Source organism: Macaca mulatta, chromosome 14 (genome assembly GCF_049350105.2).
Source record: "Macaca mulatta isolate MMU2019108-1 chromosome 14, T2T-MMU8v2.0, whole genome shotgun sequence".
Taxonomy (NCBI): domain Eukaryota; kingdom Metazoa; phylum Chordata; class Mammalia; order Primates; family Cercopithecidae; genus Macaca; species Macaca mulatta.
In genome coordinates, this window is record NC_133419.1 from 126,916,485 (window position 1) to 126,938,813 (window position 22,329).

Consider the following 22,329-nt stretch of genomic DNA (forward strand, 5'->3'; position numbering starts at 1 on the left):
ATACAGGGTCTGATCCCCCGGGATGCAGGGTTGCTTGTTGGTGTCTCATAACATTGTGCAATAATAGCAATAACGAAAACAGTTATAATACTAGCAGCCAATGCTCCTATGCCTTGCTGCATAACAGGTGCTATTCTGAGATGTGCTTTACATATATTATTTCATTAAATCCTCTCTATAGCCCTGTGAAGGCAGTTATGATTATTTCCTTCATTTTACACAGAAAGAAATAGGCACAAAGTGGTTAAATAACTTGCTCAAGGTCACACCACTGGCAAAGTGATACAGCTAGGCTTCAAGTGCAGACAACCTGGCTTCCAGAGGCTGGGTGCTTAGCCACAAAGCCACATTGCCTCTCCAACACAACACAATTGTCATCATGTTTGGGGTTTACTATCTGCCAGACTGTGTTCTCTGTGGTGAGGTTCAGTGTAAACTCCCCCTAAATTTCCCCTAAGCCTTGTTGTTTCAATTGCCATGAGGAACATTTACTGAACACCCAGTACATGATTCTAGGCTGTGCTAGGCGTGAAGGATGAAAGATGCTCCCAAGAGACCCAGTGGGAGAAACAGACATGAAAACAGTTACTATAAGCATAGCACGTTGAGACCTGTGATCAAGGTGCATAAGGAGGCTGGGTGTCATGGCTCATGCCTGTAATCTCAGCACTTTAGGAGGCCGAGGTGGGTGGATCCCTTGAGCCCAGGAGTTCAAGACCGGCCTGAGCAAAATGGCGAAACCCTGTTCCTACAAAAACAAAACAAAACGAAACAAACAAACAAAAATTAGCTGGGTGAGGTGGTGCCTGCCTGTGGTCTCAGCTACTCGGGAGGCTGAGGTGGGAGGATCGCTTGAGCCAGGGAGGTTGAGGCTGCAGTGAGCTGTAATAGTGCCACCGCACTTTGGTCTGGATGACAGAGCAAGACCCTGTCTCAACAAAAAAGATGCCTAAGGAAGTGAAAAGGACCACAAGGGGACACGCAGGCCATGTGGGCTCCAGAGAAGCTCCAGAGAAGGCTTCCTGGAGGAGGAGATGTCTAAGGTGAATCTTGACAGCTGAACACAAGTTAGCCAAGGGAAGAAAGGTAGGAAGGGCACTCCAGGAAGAAACACAGTGTGAATGAGGGCCCAGAGGCTTGGTGAGTGGAGGGAGATGCCAGGTGCTTGTTAGTGCGGGAGCAGGTTGGTGGTGGGTCTGAGGCTGGGGACACAGCTGGGGGCTGGCCTCGGGGGGCCTTGTTCGGCCTGGCAGGGAACTTGGGTTTTGTTCTGTGGGGGCACTTTCTCGCCCCTGAAGAACCCCTCAGACTGTCTCCTACTGATTTGCCTTTTTATGTCAGGGTGACTATGGATGGGTTTCTTGCAACCAGTTTCTGGAAGAATGGTTTAGAAGCCAGCACCCTCGGGGTCTGTTTCAGCTCTGCCTTCCCTTGCTGGCAGACTCTGAGTTATTTACCACTGTTCTCTGGACCCATCTCCCCAGAAGATTCATGGATGGGAGACTGGGGGAGGCTGCCAGTGCGGTGGGCTGAGGAGGCCCTGCAGCTCCGCTGGTAGAGCTGTGGCCAAGGGAGCTTGCGGTTTTGAAAAACAAACTAGCTAAGGACACATCACAGATTGGACCTTATCTGTTTTCCTCTCCCAGTTTTGGGGCTTGACATCATTTAAAAAGATGCCCTCTTTATTTGAATTGACTTAGTCTCCCTCTTAAATAATTCATGTTGATTTAGGAAGCTTTATTTCTAACGGGAGCCACAAGACAGCAGAGTTAATATTAGAACGCGCCAGGAAGAAGAGGGAAATGGGGAGGGAGACTGGGGAAAATGGCTCTCTTAATAATTAATCTGATGCCAGCACCCCCTCCTCCCACTTCTGATCCCCCCATCGTGCTCCACTTTTTCCTTTCCATAGCATTTATTACCACCTCGCATCCGGCACAGCAATGCAATTTACGGTTTAATCTGTGCATCACTTATCGACCGCCTGTTCTCTGCCAGAATGCAAGCTCCACCAAGGCAAGGATGGTTTTCTCTTTCGTTTCCTGATGAATCCCACGTGTCTAGACTAGTGCTTGGCATATAACAGGTACTCAGTAAACATTTGTTGATCGAATCCTTGGTACCCATTTGCTGCCTGCCTGGGATGTCCCAACACCTTGCTTCCCAAGTGTAATGCCACCCTTACAACTCTGGCCCTGGGACAATTTCCATATTTTTCAACCCTGGGATTCCTGCAGGTAGAAAAAGGAGCCGTCTGTGTGTATATGTGTGTGTGCACAGCTTTAAAATACAGGCGTGGTGGCTCACGCCTATAATCCCAGAACTTTGGGAGGCCAAGACGGGTGGATCACTTGAGGTCAGGTGTTCAAGACCAGCCTGGGCAACATGGCTAAAAATGCAAAAATTAGCCAGGTGTGGTGACACATGCCTGTAATCCCAGCTACTCGGGAGGCTGGAGCAGGAGAACCCAGGAGGCGGAAGTTGCGGTGAGCTGAGAATGTGCCACTGCACTCCAGCCTGGGTGAGAGAGCCAGATTCCATCTCAAAAGACAAAAAAACAAACAAAAAAAGTGTATGACACTTCACTGTTAGTGATTGAGAGAGAGAGAGACAGAGTGTTTAATGCTTACAGCAATTCTATGACTTTGGTATTTTTAACCCTCTATCTTACAGATGAAGAACCAGAAACTTCATTCATTCATTCATTCATTCAAAAAATTCTGCTCTGTGGTAAGGGCTGGTTATAGAGGCTTGAGCCAAAGAGGCCCAGTTCCAGCCTTAAGGACCTTGCCCAAGGTCACACAGTCAGTGAGCAGCAAGAGCATATCCTACTTCCTGGCCCAGGGCTCTTCCTACCCCATCACAGCTCTCTCTGCGCAGGTGCACTGGGGTCCTCTGATGCCCAACCAAGCTGAGTCTTTGGAGAGGGCTAGGTCTATGTGGAAGCTGGCTACAGAGGGGCAGTGGGGTGGGGTGGGGGGTGTCCTTTGCAGGGAGGACTAGGGTTGAGGTCCTCAGCCAGGGCCAGGACCCCAGGGCTGAACAGGACTTGGAGAGGTCCCATCTCCCAGCCTTGAAGTGGGATGCTGTTTAAACCACCGTAATCAGTTTCCTTCTATGCCTTAGTTACCGCGCCAGTCTCAGTTCCAGGGAGGGCTGTCCCAGTTTCCTGAAATAGTTGGTACAGCCTGTTGGACCCCTTACAGTGGAAGTCATGGCCTTTTGGGAGCGAGATAGCTCTCAGTGATCATCTTATTTACCACCACCTCTCATTCTACAGATGAGGAAACTGAGACCCAGGTTGAGAAACAAGGGCCACCATCACACAGCTGGATACTGGTAGAACCAAGACCACTGCCTCTAAGTCTAATGCTGTTTCCGTGGCGCCGTGATTCTCCAGATGTTCTGCAGGTGGAAAGACGCCTGTCTTGACCCGAGCTGAGTCAAGGCAGAGTCCTTGGCAGCTGGCTGGGCCGCAGAGGTCATGCAGCCTGACCGTTGATTGACCTGACCTAAAATCCCCAGTCTTTGCCTCTCTCAGCTTTGCAAACTCAACGCCTTCCCCCGTCTTTCTCTTCTCATTTCCTAGCTCCCTCCCTCTGCCTCCCGAGGTAGCAAATGCTCAGATCCGAAGTTGCTCCTTGCCTGATTGCATCTGAGAGCTGGAAACACAACGCTAATTAATGTGTCTGTGACTCTAGGCTTGGCTGCCAGGCCAAGTCCCCTGCCCTCCCTAGGGCCCGGCGGCTCTGCGAGCTGGCCCTCTGGCTTCATCTAAGCACGCGGCCGGCAGATGCATATTTTAACAATGCACATCTGTTGGCTATATAATCTCTCGTATTTGCCCTCCTCACTTGGTACTTTGATGGAAGACCCCCGGGGGCCTCCCTCTGTTCTAGCCAAAGTGTTTGCTTTGCAATTTTGCCGGAATACCATCTGATTCTGCTCTCGCATCTTCCGCAGGTTCTAATCAGGCTCTTACTTTATTTAATTAAAAATCTATCTCAGGCAAATACAGACTAAATTAGGAAGCTCTCTCATTCCTGGAACACAGGGAAAGCAGCCCCCCTTGGGGAACTGGCTGGGACATTTTCCCGGGCTGAGATGTCACAGCAAAGCAGATGGGGTCTTGGTAGGGAACGTGGCTGGACCAAGGGGCAGAAACACCTCTCCCCCATCTGTGGGAACAGCCGCTCTGTCCATCTACCTTCCCCAGACCAGGGGTCCCTTTCCAGCTGGCTGGGTCGACTGCTGCATTGGGGGCCTCCTTGCAGAGCAGTAGGTGGGGCGCTATACCCCAGGACACTCAGCCAGGTGGAGCCCTACAAGACCAGCTGGGGTGGGGACCTGGGAGTGTCCCAGGGAGTCAGGGAGGACCACAGGCAGAGTGCTGGGAAGCACTGTCTTGCCTGGGGTTTTAGTTCGTTCAGGATGAATGGTTTTTGTGGAGCTGCCTGAAAGGCTGATGGACAAGATGCTGGCTCAGGCTCCCTTTCTGGCTCTCAGGAATTTCATGGAGGGGACCCTGCTGGGGCACCATGGAAACTTCCTCTGCCCTCCTTCCGCTGATCTCCAGACTTGAATAAAACATCTCCCCCACACAAACCCAGCTCTGTGCCCAGAGGGCAGTGTCAGGCCATGCCACTGGAGAGGAAAGGGGAGCGAATGCCTTTTAGACATGACCTAAGACAAAATTGGGTCTGTTCAGATTGGATCCTGAGGCCCTGCTTTGAGAAGCCTGGCCCCTCACCAGCCAGACAGATGAGGCGCTGCTGACATCTGGGAACAGAAGGCTAGGCAAAGAGCTTGGAGCTGAAAAATCTGGAGTTGATTTTGAAGGTTAATTAAGCTGTGTCACCTCTTGTGAGTGCCTTTGCCTTTCTGAGTTTCCATTCTCTCATCTGTAAAACATTTGAAATAATCTGGACTTTTAATACGTTGGACTTTGTTACCTAACATAGAGCAGAGAGGAAAGGACGTGTAGTGATCACGTCAGGACTGGGGAAGTCGATACAGCCTTAAGGATGAGATGTGGCTCCATCTATTTTTGGTCCCTGTGAAGTCAGAGGAGTGGACAATGCTCATGTTCCTGTGGTTCCAGCATCCTCTGGCCCCTCTAGAAGGTGTATGAGTCCGTAGAGGCAGATTCTTCTGAGGAGGGAGGGGCTGAACCATCTCTGAAGATGAGGAGCCTACAACTTAGCAAATCTGTTCTGGCATTTTGCAACCCTCAAAATCAGAAACTAATTCTTCCTCCTCTCCTCCCACAACCCCCATACCACATGGCAGACTCATTCTCATTTTAGTCACCATCTTGGGAGAAATGAGAACGGCGCTGCTGCCTTTAATACCCCAATTACTCCTCGGAAGGCCCGCTTCCTGGCCATGGAATCCCAACTTATTTACCCCCGCCGGAACAGGTTGATTTTCTCATTCCTTTCATCGCGGGCCAGGGGAGATTTCAAAGGTTGCAGAAGGTTTCTGAGGCTGGCCCCAAGTTCTTCCCCTGTGTCTCAAGAAGCCAAGCTCCGAGCTTGGTAAGGGGTCCTCCAGGGCCTGTCTGCTGCACTGCTTGGAATAATCTGCCCTGGTGTCTTTGGTCGTGTAGATCTGAAGATAACCTGACATGCTTTTAAATATTTCATCTCTGAGCAGCCGCATGCTTTAGCTGCCAGGAGAGGAGGCAGCACCCCAGCTGCTGACCCTGTTGTTGAACCTTCACAACAGCTGCTAAGGGGTGGGCCCGGGCTTTCCCACTTCCCTCCTGTATGCGTGCCTGGCACAGACTCTCATGTAAGGGGGCAGCGAGGTGAAGTCCTGGAGCCCTGGCCAGGAGCCCATGGGCCAAGCCCTTTGCATCTGTGGGCCTTGGTTTCTCACCTGGGGTAACAGTCCCTGTCCCACCGAGTAGCGTCAGAAACAGTGGAGGTCAAGTGCGTGAAAGAGCCTGGAGAGCTACGGTGAACTGCTTGGCAAATGTGAGCTCTCATGACTTATGTGCAAGGCCTGGTTCCCAGCAGCCTCGATCCTCAGTAACCTTTGGCCAGAGGAGGGAGACTCCCAGGACTGACCTCTAAATCAGAACTAGGTGGTTGAAGAGGTCACCGAGCCCAATCCCCTGCCTTCAGGTAGGATGATCCAGGAACGCTGGGCTCCTGGGAACATAAGATGAAGAAAGACCAAGGGGAAAAGTAGGATTTGGAATAAGGACCTGAGATGAATTTTCCTAGGAAGGCCCGGTCAGCCAGGATTCCCAGGGAGCAGTGGGGGGTGGAAAAGTCACGGGGGTCACTGGTGTCCACATAGATACTAGAATCATGGGGAGACTCTCGCGCTGATTCTACAGAGAAGGTGGACACATAGGGCTTTATTAGCACTGGAGTGGGGGTCAGTGCAGAAAGAAGGGACCCACGGCCTGTGCCACATTCTTCCTGGCAAGGAGCCTGGCTTAGATAACGTGTGCAAAGCATGCTTTCTGATGGAATAAATAAGCACGTAGGAGCCCTAATTAGCTGCCTAAGGCACCATCAAACACACTGGAGTTGGACTGAGGCCGCTGGCACTGGCTGTCTGGTTTCCTAGGGAAAGAGCCGTCTGTCCCGTTTGGGTGGGAAGGTGGGCATAGACCTTGTAGAAGCAGCAGTGTCTGGAGCCCTGTGGGATGATCTCCAGAGGGGAGTCTCTCCATGTCTGACCAAAAAAATACCCTCTTGGAGCTGAGCCCTTGGTGCTTCACGTAGTGTCCCTGCCCCGTGTGCAGATGGTTCTTACCCAGGACCGTGAGGCGTGCGGGGCGGGAGCGGATGGCGGCCTGGATGGCCTGACACTCGTACACCGCATCGTCTTGCAACTCGGCCCGCAGGATCTTCAGGTGGTGCTCCCCCGACAGGTGGTTCCCCACCACCAGGTACTGTGGGTAACCTGTGGAGACAACAGGCAGGTCAGGGAGCTGGGGCGGGGTGGAGGGGACTCCCATGACAAAGAGGCACAGAGTGGGGGACCCAAGCAGGGGCCATTCTATAAGGCTGGCAGAGCAGGTGATTGCTCAGGGCTCTGATCTCAGTTCAAGGAACACAAATGCAAGAGCTTTCCTAAGGCATTGGCGCACGCTCTCTCTCTCTCTCTGTGTGTGTGTGTATAAGGGCATTTTGTTTGTTTGTTTTTGAGACAGGGTCTTGCTGTGTCACTCAGGTTGAAGTATAGTGGCAGGATCATAGCTCTCTGCAGCCTCCACCTCCCAGACTCAAGTGATCCTCCCACCTCAGCCTCCCAAGTAACTGGGACTACAGGCATGCACCACCACGTTGGCTAATTTTTTTTTTTTTTTTTTAATCTTTTGTAGAGATGGGATCTCACTATGTCACCCTGGCTGGTCTTGAACTCCTGGACTTAGGCAGTTCTCCCTCCTCAACCTCCCAAAGTTCTAGGATTATAGGCATGAGCCACCATGCCCGGCCATGTAAGGGTCTTGTTGGTTTCAAGTTCAGGAAAATCAGAGGAGCCACTGTTAGAGAGGAAAGAGGGAGAAGAGATGGAAACGCTAAGTGTGGACAGACACCGCTGGGTTATTATTCTGGAAAGTGGTGGGCTCAGCACTGTGGTCTACCGAGCAGACATGCGTTTTGATAAGATAGAGTGGAGAGAGAGAGAGACAGACAGAGAGACCCAGGCTGAGAATTACAGAGAGAAGACAGTCAGAGAGAGAAGGAAGGAAAAAGAGAAATATTTAGAAAAGGATCAAGAGTGACTTTGCAAAAAGTTTCGTTTCAGGACGGACAGGAAGTGGAAATCTAGGCCCACCCTCCCAGTGTCCAGGAACCTCGGGTCACTTGGAGCCACAGTGGCCCCGTCTCATCATTCCTCATGTCCCGCCACAAACCCCAGGGCCTGGTGACGCACTTAAGTGCTCAGGACACTTCAGAATTGGGGGCCCCTTGTACCATGGGCAATGAATAAGAGATAAATAAAAGTTTGAGAATATAAATCATTAATCAGCGCTCCTGCTGCTGTGTAGGGTTGAAAATAAATGCCGACTGAAGTCGTGGCTGGCCACGTTGGGCAGATCCTCTTTTTCCTGGGTCTCAGGACCTAAACCTCCCTACTTTCTCCCAGTAGGATCCACTTTCCATCCATCTCCTCACCGAGCTCTGCCCTCCCCTGAGTCCCTCACTGTGTGGATTTACAACTGCACCCCAATCCCCGCCATTCTTCATCTCTGTCCTCATTCCCTTCTCTCCTCAGAGGCTGCCCTCAGCTTCCACTCCCCTCTGGCAGCCCCAGACTGCTCCTCCTTTTGAAGGACCCTCACGAGCACAGGGAGCGTTCTCAGACAGGTGCTGTGGGAGGATGAGATGGGACACATTCAGCCTTTTAAAGAGAAGATGAGGGCTTAAGCTAGTGAGAGACAGAAACAAAGACAGACAGGGAGACCTGCAAGAGCTTGCCTCAAGTATTTCAAACAGTCTCTCGTGTGGGTTAGATGTGTTCCTGAGCTCCCAAGGGCGACACTAGCACCAACAGGCAGAATTAACATGTGGTGGGGGGCGGGATACGTTAGAATATTCTCAAGTATTTGAGGTATCCAACAAGGATCTGGGCTGCCAGAGATGGTAGTGAGGTCCCCATCACTGGCTGTATTCAAGCAGAGGTTGGATGATCGCCTCTTAGGAATGTTGCAGAGGTGATTTCTACACAAGGTGAAAGATCAGGCTAGATGAGCTTGAAGGCCCCTCTCACCATCATAAGTGAAGCGTCTTCTGGAGGTGGGGCAGGTCTCCTTGGGGGTGGGCTGGACAAGGGGCCACCAGCACTCGTTCCTGGTCGGGGGAGGTAGCCGTGATGATCCTCTGCCAGCCATGCTCTGGAGTGCTTCCTGTGCAGCAGGGCCCTTCAGACTCATGTCTTCATGGCTCCCATCCTCATCATGCAATAAAATGGCCCTGTCATCCCCCGCTGTGCAGGCCTGGCCAGAAAAGCTCACAAGGCCTCGGCTGCACCCCTGAGAGCACGGCCTCTCCTCTTGCCCACACTTCCTGCCTTCTGCCGGGCTTTGGGAAGGAGCCCAGGTGAGTTAAGCTGTCTTCCTCCGAGGGCCAGGAGAGGGGCTGGAAATGGGTTCTAGCCCTATCCTCTCCCTGCTGCTGCTGCCTTCGTTGTAGCTGCCTGGCCACCCCCAGCCCCTCCAGCCCAGCCTCTGGATCCCACTATCCTGTGATTAGTCTCTGGTCTCCTGCAGGCATTTTGGCTGGAGCTTCTGTTTTTGTTGTCTTGCAAGCTATCAACAGCAGGATTTTGCTCTCACGAGCTGCTGAAAACATCAGTGATGGGTTTGTTTGTATTTGCCTAATTAGGCAGCGAGCTGTGATGCTATCCCAAGGACTGGCAGCATCTTTGAAAAACAGACTCGGAAGCATGGATTCTGAGAAAGTTCTAGCTCCTTCCACAGTGTCATTACTCTCTCTTGCTACTCCCAAAGGAAGCAAAATTACTTAGAGTCTGGGTTCTGCAGTCGAGTTGCCTGGGTTCCAGTGCCAGCTGGATCACTTCCTAGCTCTGCTGTCTTGGGTGAGTTACTTTAACTTCTTTGTGCCTCATAGACTACTTACTATGTGGCAGTCCCCATTTTATGGGGACAATACCAGTACCTTATAAGGTTATGGTGAAGGTTAAATAGGATAATCTATGTAAAGTGCCTGGCACATTGTAAGTGGTCTATAAATGCCAATTTAAATGAAGAGAAAGGTAAGTCATGAGGTCAGGTGGCCACACAGGTCTTCATCTTTAGAAGGGAGAGCATACAGCGTATCTGGGCCCTTTGGGTTTAACAGGTAGGTCTCATGCACTGGGATTGGTTATAGAGTTGAGTCAATTTCTTTCTCAGTTGTGACTTTGTTTACCTGTCCAACAAACGGGAAAATCCTTCTTTTCTCCCTCCGGATCACTGGAGATTTATGAGATAATGTCTGTGAAGTACTTGAGCTTCTTAGAAGAAAAATGTTCTATCAATATGAGGAAGTGCGTTTATAAATCATTTTCTTTGACTCTTTTTTCCAGCTTCGGCGACTAGAAAAACATTTAGGACTTCAGGGAGGGTGTCATTTCTGGGAGATTGGGGGGGGGCCACACGGTTACAGTGGGAGAGGACAGAGATGTAGCAGGCTGAAATCCCACAACCCTGGGCCTCAGTTTCCCTGTAAGAGAGCTTTCGCAGTGTTAAGTGCTCTACAAGTACTTGCTGAATTGAGTTGAGGGCTGTCCTGCCTGTTTCCACATCAGGCAAGCGAGCAGAGTTAATTGAGCATGTAAGTATCTGTCATGATTGCCATGATGCTGTTTTTGGGACAAGTGATAACATACAGGGCAAGTATTTTATCAGGAGTTTGAGGTCGTTGGCTCTGTATGGAGAGGCAAACCAAGTCAAGCTGGAGAGGACACAGGCCCCAGTTCATCAGAGGCCGTTGTCCTGCAGCCCTGAGCAGGTACCAGTCCTGGATCCCAGAAAGCCATTCATGCCACTGGATGCTAGAGAGTCAGTTATCCGTGCTGGGATGACCACCCTCTGCACCATCCCTGCTGACCTGAGCCTCCTCTTGGCCACTGACCCAACAAGACCCCAGTCCCTGACGGAAGTTGGAGACCCACTGACAGCGACCTCAGACAACCTCCTTAACTAGCGGCAGTGCTCACCCCAACTCAGAGCCATCCAGTGCACCAACTATTCTAGTTTGGGAAGGTTGTATCACTCCCCGAGTTTCTCTAGGGTAAAGGCGTTCGGAGTCTCTGAAATTGACTGGTTCCCATAACAGTTAAACTTTATGGCAGCACAGTATATTTTGGAGATATTTTTGTGTATTTTATCCATGCTCAGCTGGGCTGCAGCATTCAAACCTTGTGCCTGCTATTGACCATTGCTATAATGTTTCAATATACATTTTTGGCAAGACATAACTCACATTTTAAAATATCAATTTCCCAGCCATCATGTTCCTGAGTACACTTCGATTTTTATTTTCCTGCAGCCGTACACCACGCGAGATGCAAAGTTTCTTCTCAGTTGAATAATATTTTTCTCTCCTCCTCCACCCTCAGCTCTTCCCAAATCACAGGGGAATGACACCCAGGGGTCACTCCTTCTGAATTTTACTGCGTATGCCAAGCCTAACAAACAACCACTGCCTACCTGCAGGACAGAATAATGATAGCTGAAGGGTGTGTGACCAGGGGCAGGAGCCATTGTTTTTTTTCTCCAGGGAAGAGGATGGATTGGAAAAGCATCTGTATAGTCTTACTGGGTCGCTATTCACAATAGTTAACAAATGATCTGTTGTCGGCACTGGCCAGTGAGTTCACATGTCAGCCATCAACAACCACCGGAACCCTCACTGCCTGCCCCAGGGTAGCTTTGCTGAACACCAGCCTGCCCAAGCCGAACATGGTTTGAAATTTATTTTTAATACTTCCTGTCTTTTCTTCCCATCTCGTGATAGCTCCTAAGATCAACCAGGTGTCTTTGTGAATTTTCAGTTTACTTGGTTCCCTTTAATGGGTGAGAAGCCTGGAAGAACCAGGTTGTGACTTGTATTTTCTTAATAATCATGCCTTAATAAATGCGGGGGTGCATCTTGGGCCAAGACACAGGAACACTTGATTTCTGGAAACTGGACTTTACATGAATCATGTTTGACTTTGGAGTAGATGCTCGAGGGCATTGTCGAGTTATGTTAGGACCCACCGCTAGACTGAGGGTTTGCTCATGGTTCATTATGCACATCCGAGGCCCTCAGAGTCTAGGGATGCTGGGTGCAGTGCTTGTCTAACCTCATCCTGCCTGAGGAGTTGCAGTGAAAGCTGGAGATTTGATACCCAGATGCCTGTGAAGATGGGTGCTCCCTAGGAAGGCGGATGGGTTAGTAAGGGAGTGACAGCCCCAGGCCCGCCCCAGGAGGTCTGGAGGTACTCACTTGAGAGGTCCCTGCCCACACCCAGAGCCAAGCCGTCCTTGATCCACAGAACAAAGCCATCGTATTCAGGGATGGCGCACAGTAGCGTCACTGGCTGTCCCGACACCACCACTTGGTCCTGGGGCTGCTGGCTGAAGGAATAGACTTGACCTGGGAAGGAGACAAACACAACGGTCAGTTACCTGCTGGCTGCAGGGGTGAGAAGGCTCCCCTCCAGCTATGGAAGCAGAGCAGCAGAGCAGGGCTGGCCCAGGAGACTGAGCCTCCTGAATCACCTGGCTTTTCTGCTGGGGGTCTGGTAGAACTTCCTAACTGGTCTCAGCCCCAGCTCTATGCCCTCCTGTGAGGAGCTGGCTTCCAGCTCCAGCCCCTCTGCCCATGAGTCCCTAACACATGGACTGGTCTAGCCACACCCCAGCTCCCTATGGGCCATCTCCTTCCACCGTTGGGATGTGCCACTTCCCATGCATTGGTGAGCTCCTACTTAATGCCATGTGCTGGGCACACAGTTCCACAGGAGAGAGAGAGAGAGACCTCTAGCTAGAAGCATTCTGTGGTGGCTGTGTGTTAAGAAGGTGGGCGATGGAGGGTGGTGTGGCTTTGGTTAAACCTGAGAATTCAGGAAATCATTTTGTTGTTTCATTGGCTCCTGGGGTGGGCTGAGGGCCAAGTTCAGAGGGGTGGGTGGTGGTGCAGTGTGGCAGGAGGCGTGCTGAGGAGGTGTGCTGTCCCACCATGTCCTCCCTGTCCGTTTCTTTTCCGCAGCAGACCTTACTCCAGCCTCACAATCACTTGGGAAAAAATCATTAGGAACACCATGCCACATCAAAATGAGATGGCCAGAACCATCGAAGAGAGTCAGTTGACAGTATTTTATTAAACAAACCCACCCACAATGCTTTTAAGATGCCATGCTCTATTTTGAGGCTTTAAAATATTAGTTCATTAATATTTTCATCCTCATAACAACCTAAAAACAGTAAGCACCATTTTTATCCCCATTTTCCAGATGGGGGAATGAGGCACAGGGAGGTGAAAAATAGTAACGGGAGTTGTGCTTGTGAATTGCTCACCAAATACAGCACATGCCCTGACTCTAGTTATCACTGTGGCAACACTCGTATGGGGCATTGTCAACCCCATTTTACAGGGCTTTAGGAAACGGAGGCTCAGGGTTAACTGAATTGCCCAGGGAACTGTCTAGTGGGAGTGGGGGTGGGGGGTGCTGTGAATCCAAGTCTTTCTGGCTCCAAAGACCATGCTGTCTTCTACTGAGCTACATACACTATGTGCAGATCCTCATGCCTGGCCTTGGAGGGAGTTGCTGATGAGGAGGTGTGATGTGATCTGTGTCTCCTGGGAGTCCACAGCTGAATGGACATATGGGACGCTGACATTCACTGAGCATCTGGCCCACAATACGACCAGTGCTTCACACAACCCCTTCTCCTGTGATCCACTTAATTATACTTCAGAGCAGAAATAGCCCCATTTTACAACAAAGAAACCAGGATCAGAGAGGCACAGTAACCTGCCCAAGGTCACACAGCTAATGAGTGGTAGAGCGGGGGTTTCAGCAGGGGCCCATCTGCATTCCAAGCCCTCCCTCTTTCCTTTATCCTACCTCCTGCTCTCCAGACCCAGACCTGATTGAGGCAAAATGGAACCTGGCGCGCCAGCTGCTGATGCTGTGGCCTCTCCTCCCCGACCTGGGAGAGTCAGGGGCAGCCACAGAGGTCCTGGACACTGGCTACTGCCCATCTTGGGGACAAAAAGCCCCAGGCTTGGGCCACACCTAGGACTGAGCTCTCAGCAACAGATGACCCCAAGAGGGGGACACTTGGTGTGTATCAACCCAGGGGAGCCTGGATGGCAGCAGAGCTTGGGGTGGAGGCTCCCCAGAAGGAGGGGTGAGTTTCACGGTGGAGAGCTGGGGGCAGGCAGGAAGGTGGCCGAGTTCACAACCTGATGAGAGCTTGGCAGGGTCTCTGAGGAGTCTCATTAAAAATCCAATTGGCCTTGAATTGTGGGAGTAACACTTTTTGTTCTGATTTGAGCTTTACAAATTAGATTTCATAGGACATTTTAATCAGCTATGTATGGTAGGGTTTTTTTTTTTCCTCTCTGTCTCTGCAAGCTCTCTGTTGTAATTAGACTGTTTCTGGCACCAAAACAGGGTAGAAAAGGAGGGAAGAGATGAGAGAGGAGAAGAGGAGAGGAGGGAGGAACTGGAGAGAAAGCAGAGGAGTGAAGTGAGGACGTGGGAGAGAAAAGGTGAGGGAGAGGAAGAGAAGGAAGCAGGGGAGGAGCGTGAGGGGAAGCATGGAGAGGGAGGGCGTGGGCGGAAAGGGCTCCTTCTCTAGGCTCCTTTTACTCTAATGATGATTTCACAGCTCATCCTTTTATCTCAAAATCTTTCTTGCAAGAAGGACAGAGTCAAGACAGCCGCAGTGACTGCCGAAGATTGTGCTATCAGAGAGAATTATCAGGTTGTCAGCTGGACGCGGAGGGGGTTATAATGAGAGCGCCTTAAATGAAGCAGTGCCCGAGCCCTCTGAGATGTCCATTATTAGGAAGCACCCACAATGGGTAACAGTCCCGGTCTCTCTCCAGCCCGCATCCTCTTGGAGGAAGGTGTGGGAGGTACTGGGTGAGGGCCCCCGGGGAGGTGGGGTGCAGGAAGCATCTGAGGGCCAAGGGTAAGTTGTGGACTGGCTGGAGCCCCCAGGGAGAGGAGGGGGCTATCACCATGGAAACCAGGCTCTGGAGGAAGGCAACGCTGGGAGGGGGGCCCAGTTAAAGCAGGCCGTGGAGGTGGACTCTGAGTGGCTACAGACCCTTTTGGTGGGTGTCTCAGAGTCAGGGGTGGCAGCAGGCACAAGATCCCTGGAATAAGACCTGGGGTCTGCAAGAAAGGAACCTGACGGGATGGAGCTGAGTAGGACAGGGCCTTTCGAGGAGGAACATCGCCCGATGCCATCTGAGCAGGCTTGGAGGTGTAGAATCCCACAGGTTGCAGTGAGCCAAGATCGCCCCACTGCACTCCAGCCTGGGTGACAGAGTGAGACTTGGTCTAAAAAAAAAAAAAAAAAAAGCCTTCCTAGAGCCTGTCACATTCTGTCTGCTTGGATCCACTAGCTTTTCTATGGAAAGACTGTTTCTAGGGCAGATGAGTTCACAGGAAAAATCCACCCAAAGGACATGATTTACAAACTATTATTTTTGGGGATGGGACACAGTACTCTGACAATTTCCCTTTTCAGTCTAATTTTAATTTTTGCACATTATATTTAAGTCACTATAATTACTTTTCTCTTTTAAACCAATGAGTTTTTTTTTTTTAATGAATTTTAAACTGTTACTGAGTATCTAGAGTGGATAAAAGTTGAGGTGCCATGGATGAAGGTGGAGATGGAGGGATGGAGCCCACTTTTTTTTCATCCATCTGACAGATCTTGAGGCCTCTCATTTGGGCTCAAGAGCCCCTCAGAGCACAGCTTTTGAGCCATGGCTGTAAGTTATTGCCAGAAGAATACTCCTCACCCACCAACTCTTTATTTTCTTTTGAGACTGAGTCTCACTCTGTCGCCCAAGTTGGAGTTCAGTGGGGCAATCTTGGCTCACTGCAACCTCCGCCTCCCGGGTTCAAGCGATTCTCCTGCCTCAGCCTCCTGAGTAGCTGGGGTTACAGGTGTGCACCACCATGCCCAGCTAATTTTTGTATTTTTAGTGGAGACAGGGTTTCACCATGTTGGCCATGTTGGCTGGTCTTGAACTTCTGACCTCAAGTGATCCTCCCACCTCGGACTCCCAAAGTACTGGGATCACAGGCATGAGCCACCGTGCCTGGCTTCTACTTGCTTTATTTTCCTCATTTTCTTTTCCACTCTAAAGAAGTGAAATGCGAGTGAACCCAAGGTCATTCTCTGCAACCTCCTGGGTTAGCACCTTAAGTAGACAGTGAGCTTCTGAGAACCTGTTTCTTCCACACACATGGCTGAACCCTGCAGTGAGGCAGGCACTGTACTGTCTGGTGAGGAGCAGGGGAACAGGCCTGGTCACCCCTCCAGGAGCTCACAGCTATGCCCCCTCCTCATCACACCTGAGGGTCTCAGATGGAACACAGAGTAGGTGCCTCCCAGGCTCGGGTCCTGCTCTCGGTAGAGATGTGGCACACCTAGCACCTTCCACCGGCCCAAGACTTCCATCTTCTCTGCTTCCCATTTTCCCCGATGACGTTCCCCTGGTGTGAAGCCTTGGCGGTCGGTGCAACCTCCCCATCCCACACTTTTATTTTTATTTTATTATTTTTTTTAAGATGGAGTCTCACTCTGTTGCCCAGGCTGTAGTGCAGTGGCGCGATCTCCGCTTACTGCAACCCTTGCCTCCTGGGTTCAAGTGATTCTTCTGCCTCAGCCTATTGAGTAGCTGGGACTACAGGCACGCGCCACCACGCCTTCTAATTTTTGTAGTTTTAGTAGAGATGGGGTTTCACCGTATTAGCCAGGCTGGTCTCGAACTCCTGACCTCGTGATCCACCTGCCTCGACCTCCCAAAGTGCTGGGATTACGGGTATGAGCCACTGCGCCCGGTGCCATGCTTTTTTTTGAGTGTGTCACCATCACTGAGCCTAGCCCAGCAGGCTGCACATCTCTCAGACTTCCCCTTTCCTCTCTGTTCCCACTGCTACCACCCAAGTTCAAGCTCTCATTGCCCCAGCCTGGGGTCTTGCCACAGACTCTGAATGTTCTCTTTGCCTGATCCATTAATGTGCTGAACCTGGATTTCCTTCTTAGTTCACCACTTGCTTTAGGGCTCCCCTCTTTTAAAGGGTGGGACCTCTCATGGCTCTCCACTCTCTCTGGGACAACGCCCAACCTTCCATGCTGGATTCTAATCTCCAAAATCCAGCTCCTTTTCTTCCTGGGAGCTCCACAGCACCCCTGTGCTGGCTGATCACTAAGGCCACCTGCCCCGAATTCTCCTCGCTGTTTCATTGTCCTGGGATGCACCTCGCTCCCTGACCCTGCCCAAGGCGCCCCCTCCTGCTAAGCAACCCCACCTTTCATTGAAGGCCCAGTTCTCTTCCTAGGCAGCTCCTGTGACCCACAGGGAATCTTCTTTTTTCTCATCTTCTCTCTAGTTTCTCATTTTGCCTCTTCTTCATCAATTTCTCCAAACCTTTATTGAGCATCTACTATATGTCTGATGCTGATGAAACAAATAAGGAAGAAACAGGGTACACTTCTTGAGGGCAGGGGCCACAGCTATCTTTTCTGTCTTGTGTTCCCAGCTGTGGGTGAGCGTCGGTTACATGTCTGTCACATGTGCCTTTGCACTTAGAGTTTGCCTGCTCTTGTTGGTCTGCTGAGATCGGTGGTCACTGCAGGAAAATTGCTTTTGCATTATAAACTCCTAACCCGGCAGATACTATGCAGAGCACACCACACAGGAGAAAGATGAGAAATCACAGGGTGGGCTGGAGTCTCAAGGAATCAGGCTTGACAGGAGAAAACAAGAATGCTGTTCATGGAAGATTTCCTTGATGCCAGGTCTTTGACCGTATACGTTGTTTCTGGCATGCACATTAGCCATATTACCCACATTTTATAGATGAATCGAGGCTCACAGCAGGGACTTGCGCAAATTCACTTAGTTAGCTCAGGTGTTACTCAAACCCCAGTGATCTGGGTTCAGCCCTGTTTTCTCACCACTATCCGATGTGGGTTGTTGAACCAAGGATCTCAAACGCAGATTTTGATTCTCAAACAAGTACTCACCCCACCAACAAGGCAGCCTCCTCAGATCATCTATTTTTATTTTTGAGATGGAGTCTTGCTCTTGTCGCCCAGGATGGAGTGCAATGGTATGATCTCAGCTCACTGCAACCTCTGCCTCCTGGGTTCAAGGGATTCTCCTGCCTCAGCCTCCCGAGTAGCTGAGACTACAGGTGTGCACCACTATGCCTGGCTAATTTTTGTATTTTTAGTAGAGACAGGGTTTCACCATGTTGCCCAGGCCGGTCTTGAACTCCCGACCTCGAGTGATCTGCCCACTCTCAGCCTCCCAAAATGCTGGGATTACAGGTGTGAGCCATTGCACCCGACCCCTGTGCAATTCTCTTCCCATCCACGCTTGGAGGCAGTTCAGAGTCAATCAGGAGGTAGCTCAAGGGTGGGCTCACTCCCTGCCTCCCCTTTCTCCACTGGTCATTTGGCCTGGCCTTTGTTCCAGCAGCAGATTGAGGGGACATGGCCACTCCCCTTAGGATTAAACCCAGCCAGACCTGGACAGGAAGTGAGGGTCACTAATATAATGTCAGAAATGATTGCCCTTGCTTCTAAGGAGCCTGGTGCTAACACATGCACACACCCGCCTGCATGCCTGTGAGTGTGGGCAGCCCAGCTGAAACCCTACCTGCCCCCCTCAGCTCTCAGGACATTCTGTGAAACTCGCTGAGAGCCTTGGATGGTCACATTTGACCACAGGTCACTGGATTACAAGGGATAAAGTGGTCTCATAGAGAAGTCATATAAAGCTTTTTGGGGGTTTAGGAGAGTCCTGCTTCAAGCAAGGGAGTTGCAGGGAGGAAGCAGAGAAGGCATCCTGGAGGAGGAATCATCATATGGGGAAAGTGATGGAGGAGAAATGTCATTCTGGGGTAGGAAAAAAATATAAGCAAGACCATGAGTGATGGGTAACCCTCCGTCACCTGCCCGGAGTACCCAACCGATGGCTCACCTGTCGGAGCCTGGGTCCTGGACAGTAGGAAGAACACAGGGTCAGTCAGGCCTGGGAAGGAACTCTGACCTTGTCCCTAGCAGTGTGATCTGAGGCCAGTGCCTCACCCTTTCTGAGCCTCAGTTTCCTTATCTGAAAAATGGGGATGACATACCTCCCTGGCAAAGCTGCTGTGAGCATGAGAGGTTTTATATGTAAATAGTCTTGGTAGACAGGTGTTTTACAAAGGGTCATTCTTACTTTCATCACTATCCATAAGTCTTTCCTGTGCTTGGGACTGTTAAAACAGGGACAAGAGGAGCACCTGTCTTGTGGAGTCCCCGAGCTGAGAACGGAGGCTTTGCAAATCTGAAGTTGTACCCATTAGAAAGCTGTGTGGGTGGTGCAGGAGACAGTGGGTGAGCCCTCCCATTGGCTCTGCCTCTTCTGCTCATCCCAGTTGGCTTCACAGTCTCCTGGAGTGTCGGGTCAGCCATGCAGAAAGGGCTCAGATGTCACTGTCTGCCTTTTATTAGTGACCAATTGGAAAAGGCTTAAGAATACTTGTGCTGGGGATATTTATTGCCGACTTTCTCCCAGCCCGGAGCTTGCAAGTTGCCTCTTATGGGATTAAGGAAAGCTGCCCCTGTCCAGAGAAGCAAGCAGATAGGAAGAAGAGAAGGAGAGAAGAAGCCAGCTCAGTGGCTGCTGGTGACATGAGAACAACATCAGGTGGAATGGGAAAGACAAGGGCAGCATGATTCAGATCATACCTGGAAACCCAAGTCTTGAATTCTGCTGTGTTCCTGCTGCATAGTACAGGGCCAGCATTTAACACAGGAGGATCAGCTTTCAGACATTTCCAGAATGCCGTTGGTGACCTGCTCAGGGGAGCAGGATTGGGGGTGGTAGAGTATGTTCTGGCCCACTGATTGACTAATAAAATGGATTTTTATGGAGGGTCTAGGGAGTGTCAGTCATAGTGCCAGCTCTCAGGATGCCATGGTGGCCTCAGGCATGGGCAGGAGCTACTTCAGCAGTCTCCAAGTCCCCAGGTTGGGTGTGGGGTGTGCAGGAGGGGCCGATATGTCTTCTGCTGAGTAGGCTCTGACCTGTGGGGAGGCAAATATGTGCAGAAGAAACTAGAATAAAAAGCTCTACACTATAAGTATCAGAGTGAGGCACAAAGTCCCAAAGAAGGAGTCACAGAAGGGTTGGCTTCTGAAATGGCCAGGATGAAGACAAGGCGGGAATGTTCCCTGGAATGGGGAACAGCTTACGTCAAGTGTGGAGAACAGATGTGTTCATGGAATAAAAGCAGCAGTGCCACATGGTCTGGGCTTGATCTCTGGCCCTGCCATTATGGCTGTAAGTTCCTGAGAAAATTGCTTAGTCCCTCTGAGTCTCAGTTTCCCTATTGGGTTAGCAATCAATACTTGTTGAGCTGTTTGTGAGAATGAAAGAGGTCATTCTGTGTGACGTGCACAGGGCCCTGCCTGCCTTCCACAATGGCAGCTGGCAGTATCATTGCAAGCCTAGCAGGCTGGGTGCACGGAACATGTGTGTGCAGACGCTCTTAGTAGAATGTAAATCTAGAAAGTCCTGGTGGGTTGGACTGTGTGGGCCCTTGAACGCGTGCCGAGAAGTTCGCACTTCATGAGAAGTCATCAAAGGTTTTTGACCCACATGCTCAGATCTGAGTTCTAGAAAGATCACAGTGGTGACAGCAAGGAGGATGAATGAAGGAGGATAATCTGAAGACAGGGAGACTGATCAGCAAGCTTTTGCTGTCATGAGGGCTCAGGCTAACACTGCATCCATGGAAAGAAGAAATGGATTTAGGAGCCATTTGTGGGTAGAACTGATAGCACTTGACTGGAGATGAGGAGATGAGGAAGATGAAGGCGTAAAGGCCCCAGTCTCTGGCTTGCAGGACAGGATGAATAGAGGACGGAGGAGATATTTGCTGCTCAGGAGGAGAAGCGGGCTTGAGCTGAGGCAGTGAGTTCAGTTTTAAATGTGCTGATGGAGAGGGGTCCAGAATCCCTCAGGTGATGCTGTCCCAGATGTAGCTGGGTCAATGGTTCTGGAGCTGGGAAGGAGGTGTGAAGAACTCACACTGACTGAGCACTCTCTATGGGTCAGGCAGTAGGAGAAGTATTTTCAGATGTCCTCTCACTTGATGTTGACCTGAGAATTCACCTCCAAATATGGAAAGTTATAGATGTTGATGTGACTAAGAGGGACAGGGTTCCTCCAGTCTGGGAGTGTTGGAAGTAGCTGCCTTGGGTGAAACATCTAACTCTTGTTGAGGTTTGCACAGGTTTTGAACCCTATTGGGATGGCAAGAGATCATCTAGCCTAATCTTCTCCCTTTAGACTGGGATTGGAAATATAAACAGGGAAACCAGAAGAACGAGGCAGGGGTGGAAGACAGCGTCTTTTCTCTATTGTCTGTTTCTCCTAAATTTCTACTGGGAGAGAGACAAGAAACATTTTCCATCCCAGCGTCACCATTTGCAGCCACTGGTATCTTGATTCTGATACGCGTGAGGAGAAGCTTGCCAGTCTCATGAACATTCCTGAAATTGCACTAGAATTTCACTTGGACTTACAAAAAAGAGGCTGACCGCTCTTCGCAGGGCTGGATGAGGGGGTGGAAAGTCTGAGGGCACATTCCCCTATGCTTGCTCCTCACATGGGTGGGCCAGCGTGGGCAGCCTGCGATTCTCCCGGCCTCACACTTCTCTCCCCAGGACACAAAATCCACCAAGGTTGTCCTGGACAGTGTGGATCTTTAATGAAGAGCAATTGGGTTGGCCGAGGCAGGGTGAGTCCAAAGTCACTATAAATCCTTTGCCTACTGATGATCAGGCTGGCAGCCCCGGCCAGAGCCTGCACTGTGCTCATTAGTGGCAAGGAGAGGGATTCTTCCATCGATCCAGCCAAGGCCTGGATGCCACGAAGACACTGATAAGTGCTGCTGGAAATACGGGCTCTTCAGTGCCCGTGACGGAGCCCATCCATCCCTGCCCGAGGTCACCTGGAGGTCTAAATGAGACGGGATGGGCATAGAAGAGTGGGTTTATGGTGGGGGAGTGGAGATGGGAGACACTCCACAACGTATGAAGCAGAGACCCTGTCTGTGGTCTCAGGCCTCTTGCTGGCCAGCCATGGGACCCCAGCTAAGCCCCCTTTCTTCTCTGAGTCTCAGGCTCTTGTGTCTTCCGACTGGAATATGCCCTCACTGAGCCGGCACCTTGGGATGTGTTGGAGCAGCATGGAAGGAAGAGAGTGGCACTAAGGGGCAGGGATGGAACTATGCCATTAGCCCAAGAGGGAGCTGCAGGCAGGCTTGGCTGCAGGCAGAGAGAGTACCCATCAACCCTTTTCAGAGGGCATTGACATGGGCACCACCAGGAGAGGCTGGAGGCTAGGCCATGGATTGGCTGACTCCAAGATGCCCAGCACCTCTTGCTCCCATGTCTAAGGGGTACCATGTGGACACATAAAGCTTTGTCCTTGCCCTGAGCACCTGGGCCCAGAAGGTACCAGTTGGTGCTGCCTCTGCCACCTCTTAACTGTGTGCCCTTGGGCCTGACTCTTCCCTTAACTAAGGCTCAGATGCCTCATCTGTAAAATGCAGGGT

At 50.9% G+C, this 22,329-nt stretch overlaps 1 protein-coding gene across 2 annotated transcripts in view; it reads right to left on the bottom strand.

Moving 5' to 3' along the window:
* KIRREL3 (kirre like nephrin family adhesion molecule 3) overlaps positions 1-22,329 on the bottom strand; it is a 572,492-nt gene that overhangs the window by 91,295 nt on the left and 458,868 nt on the right. For both annotated transcript variants that reach the window (XM_015116085.3, XM_015116084.3), the window contains exons 3-4: positions 11,961-12,110; positions 6,772-6,921 (exon numbers count right to left, since the gene is read on the bottom strand). In XM_015116085.3, coding sequence (XP_014971571.3) covers positions 6,772-6,921; positions 11,961-12,110 — 300 coding nt within the window. The remainder of the gene's footprint in view (positions 1-6,771; positions 6,922-11,960; positions 12,111-22,329) is intronic.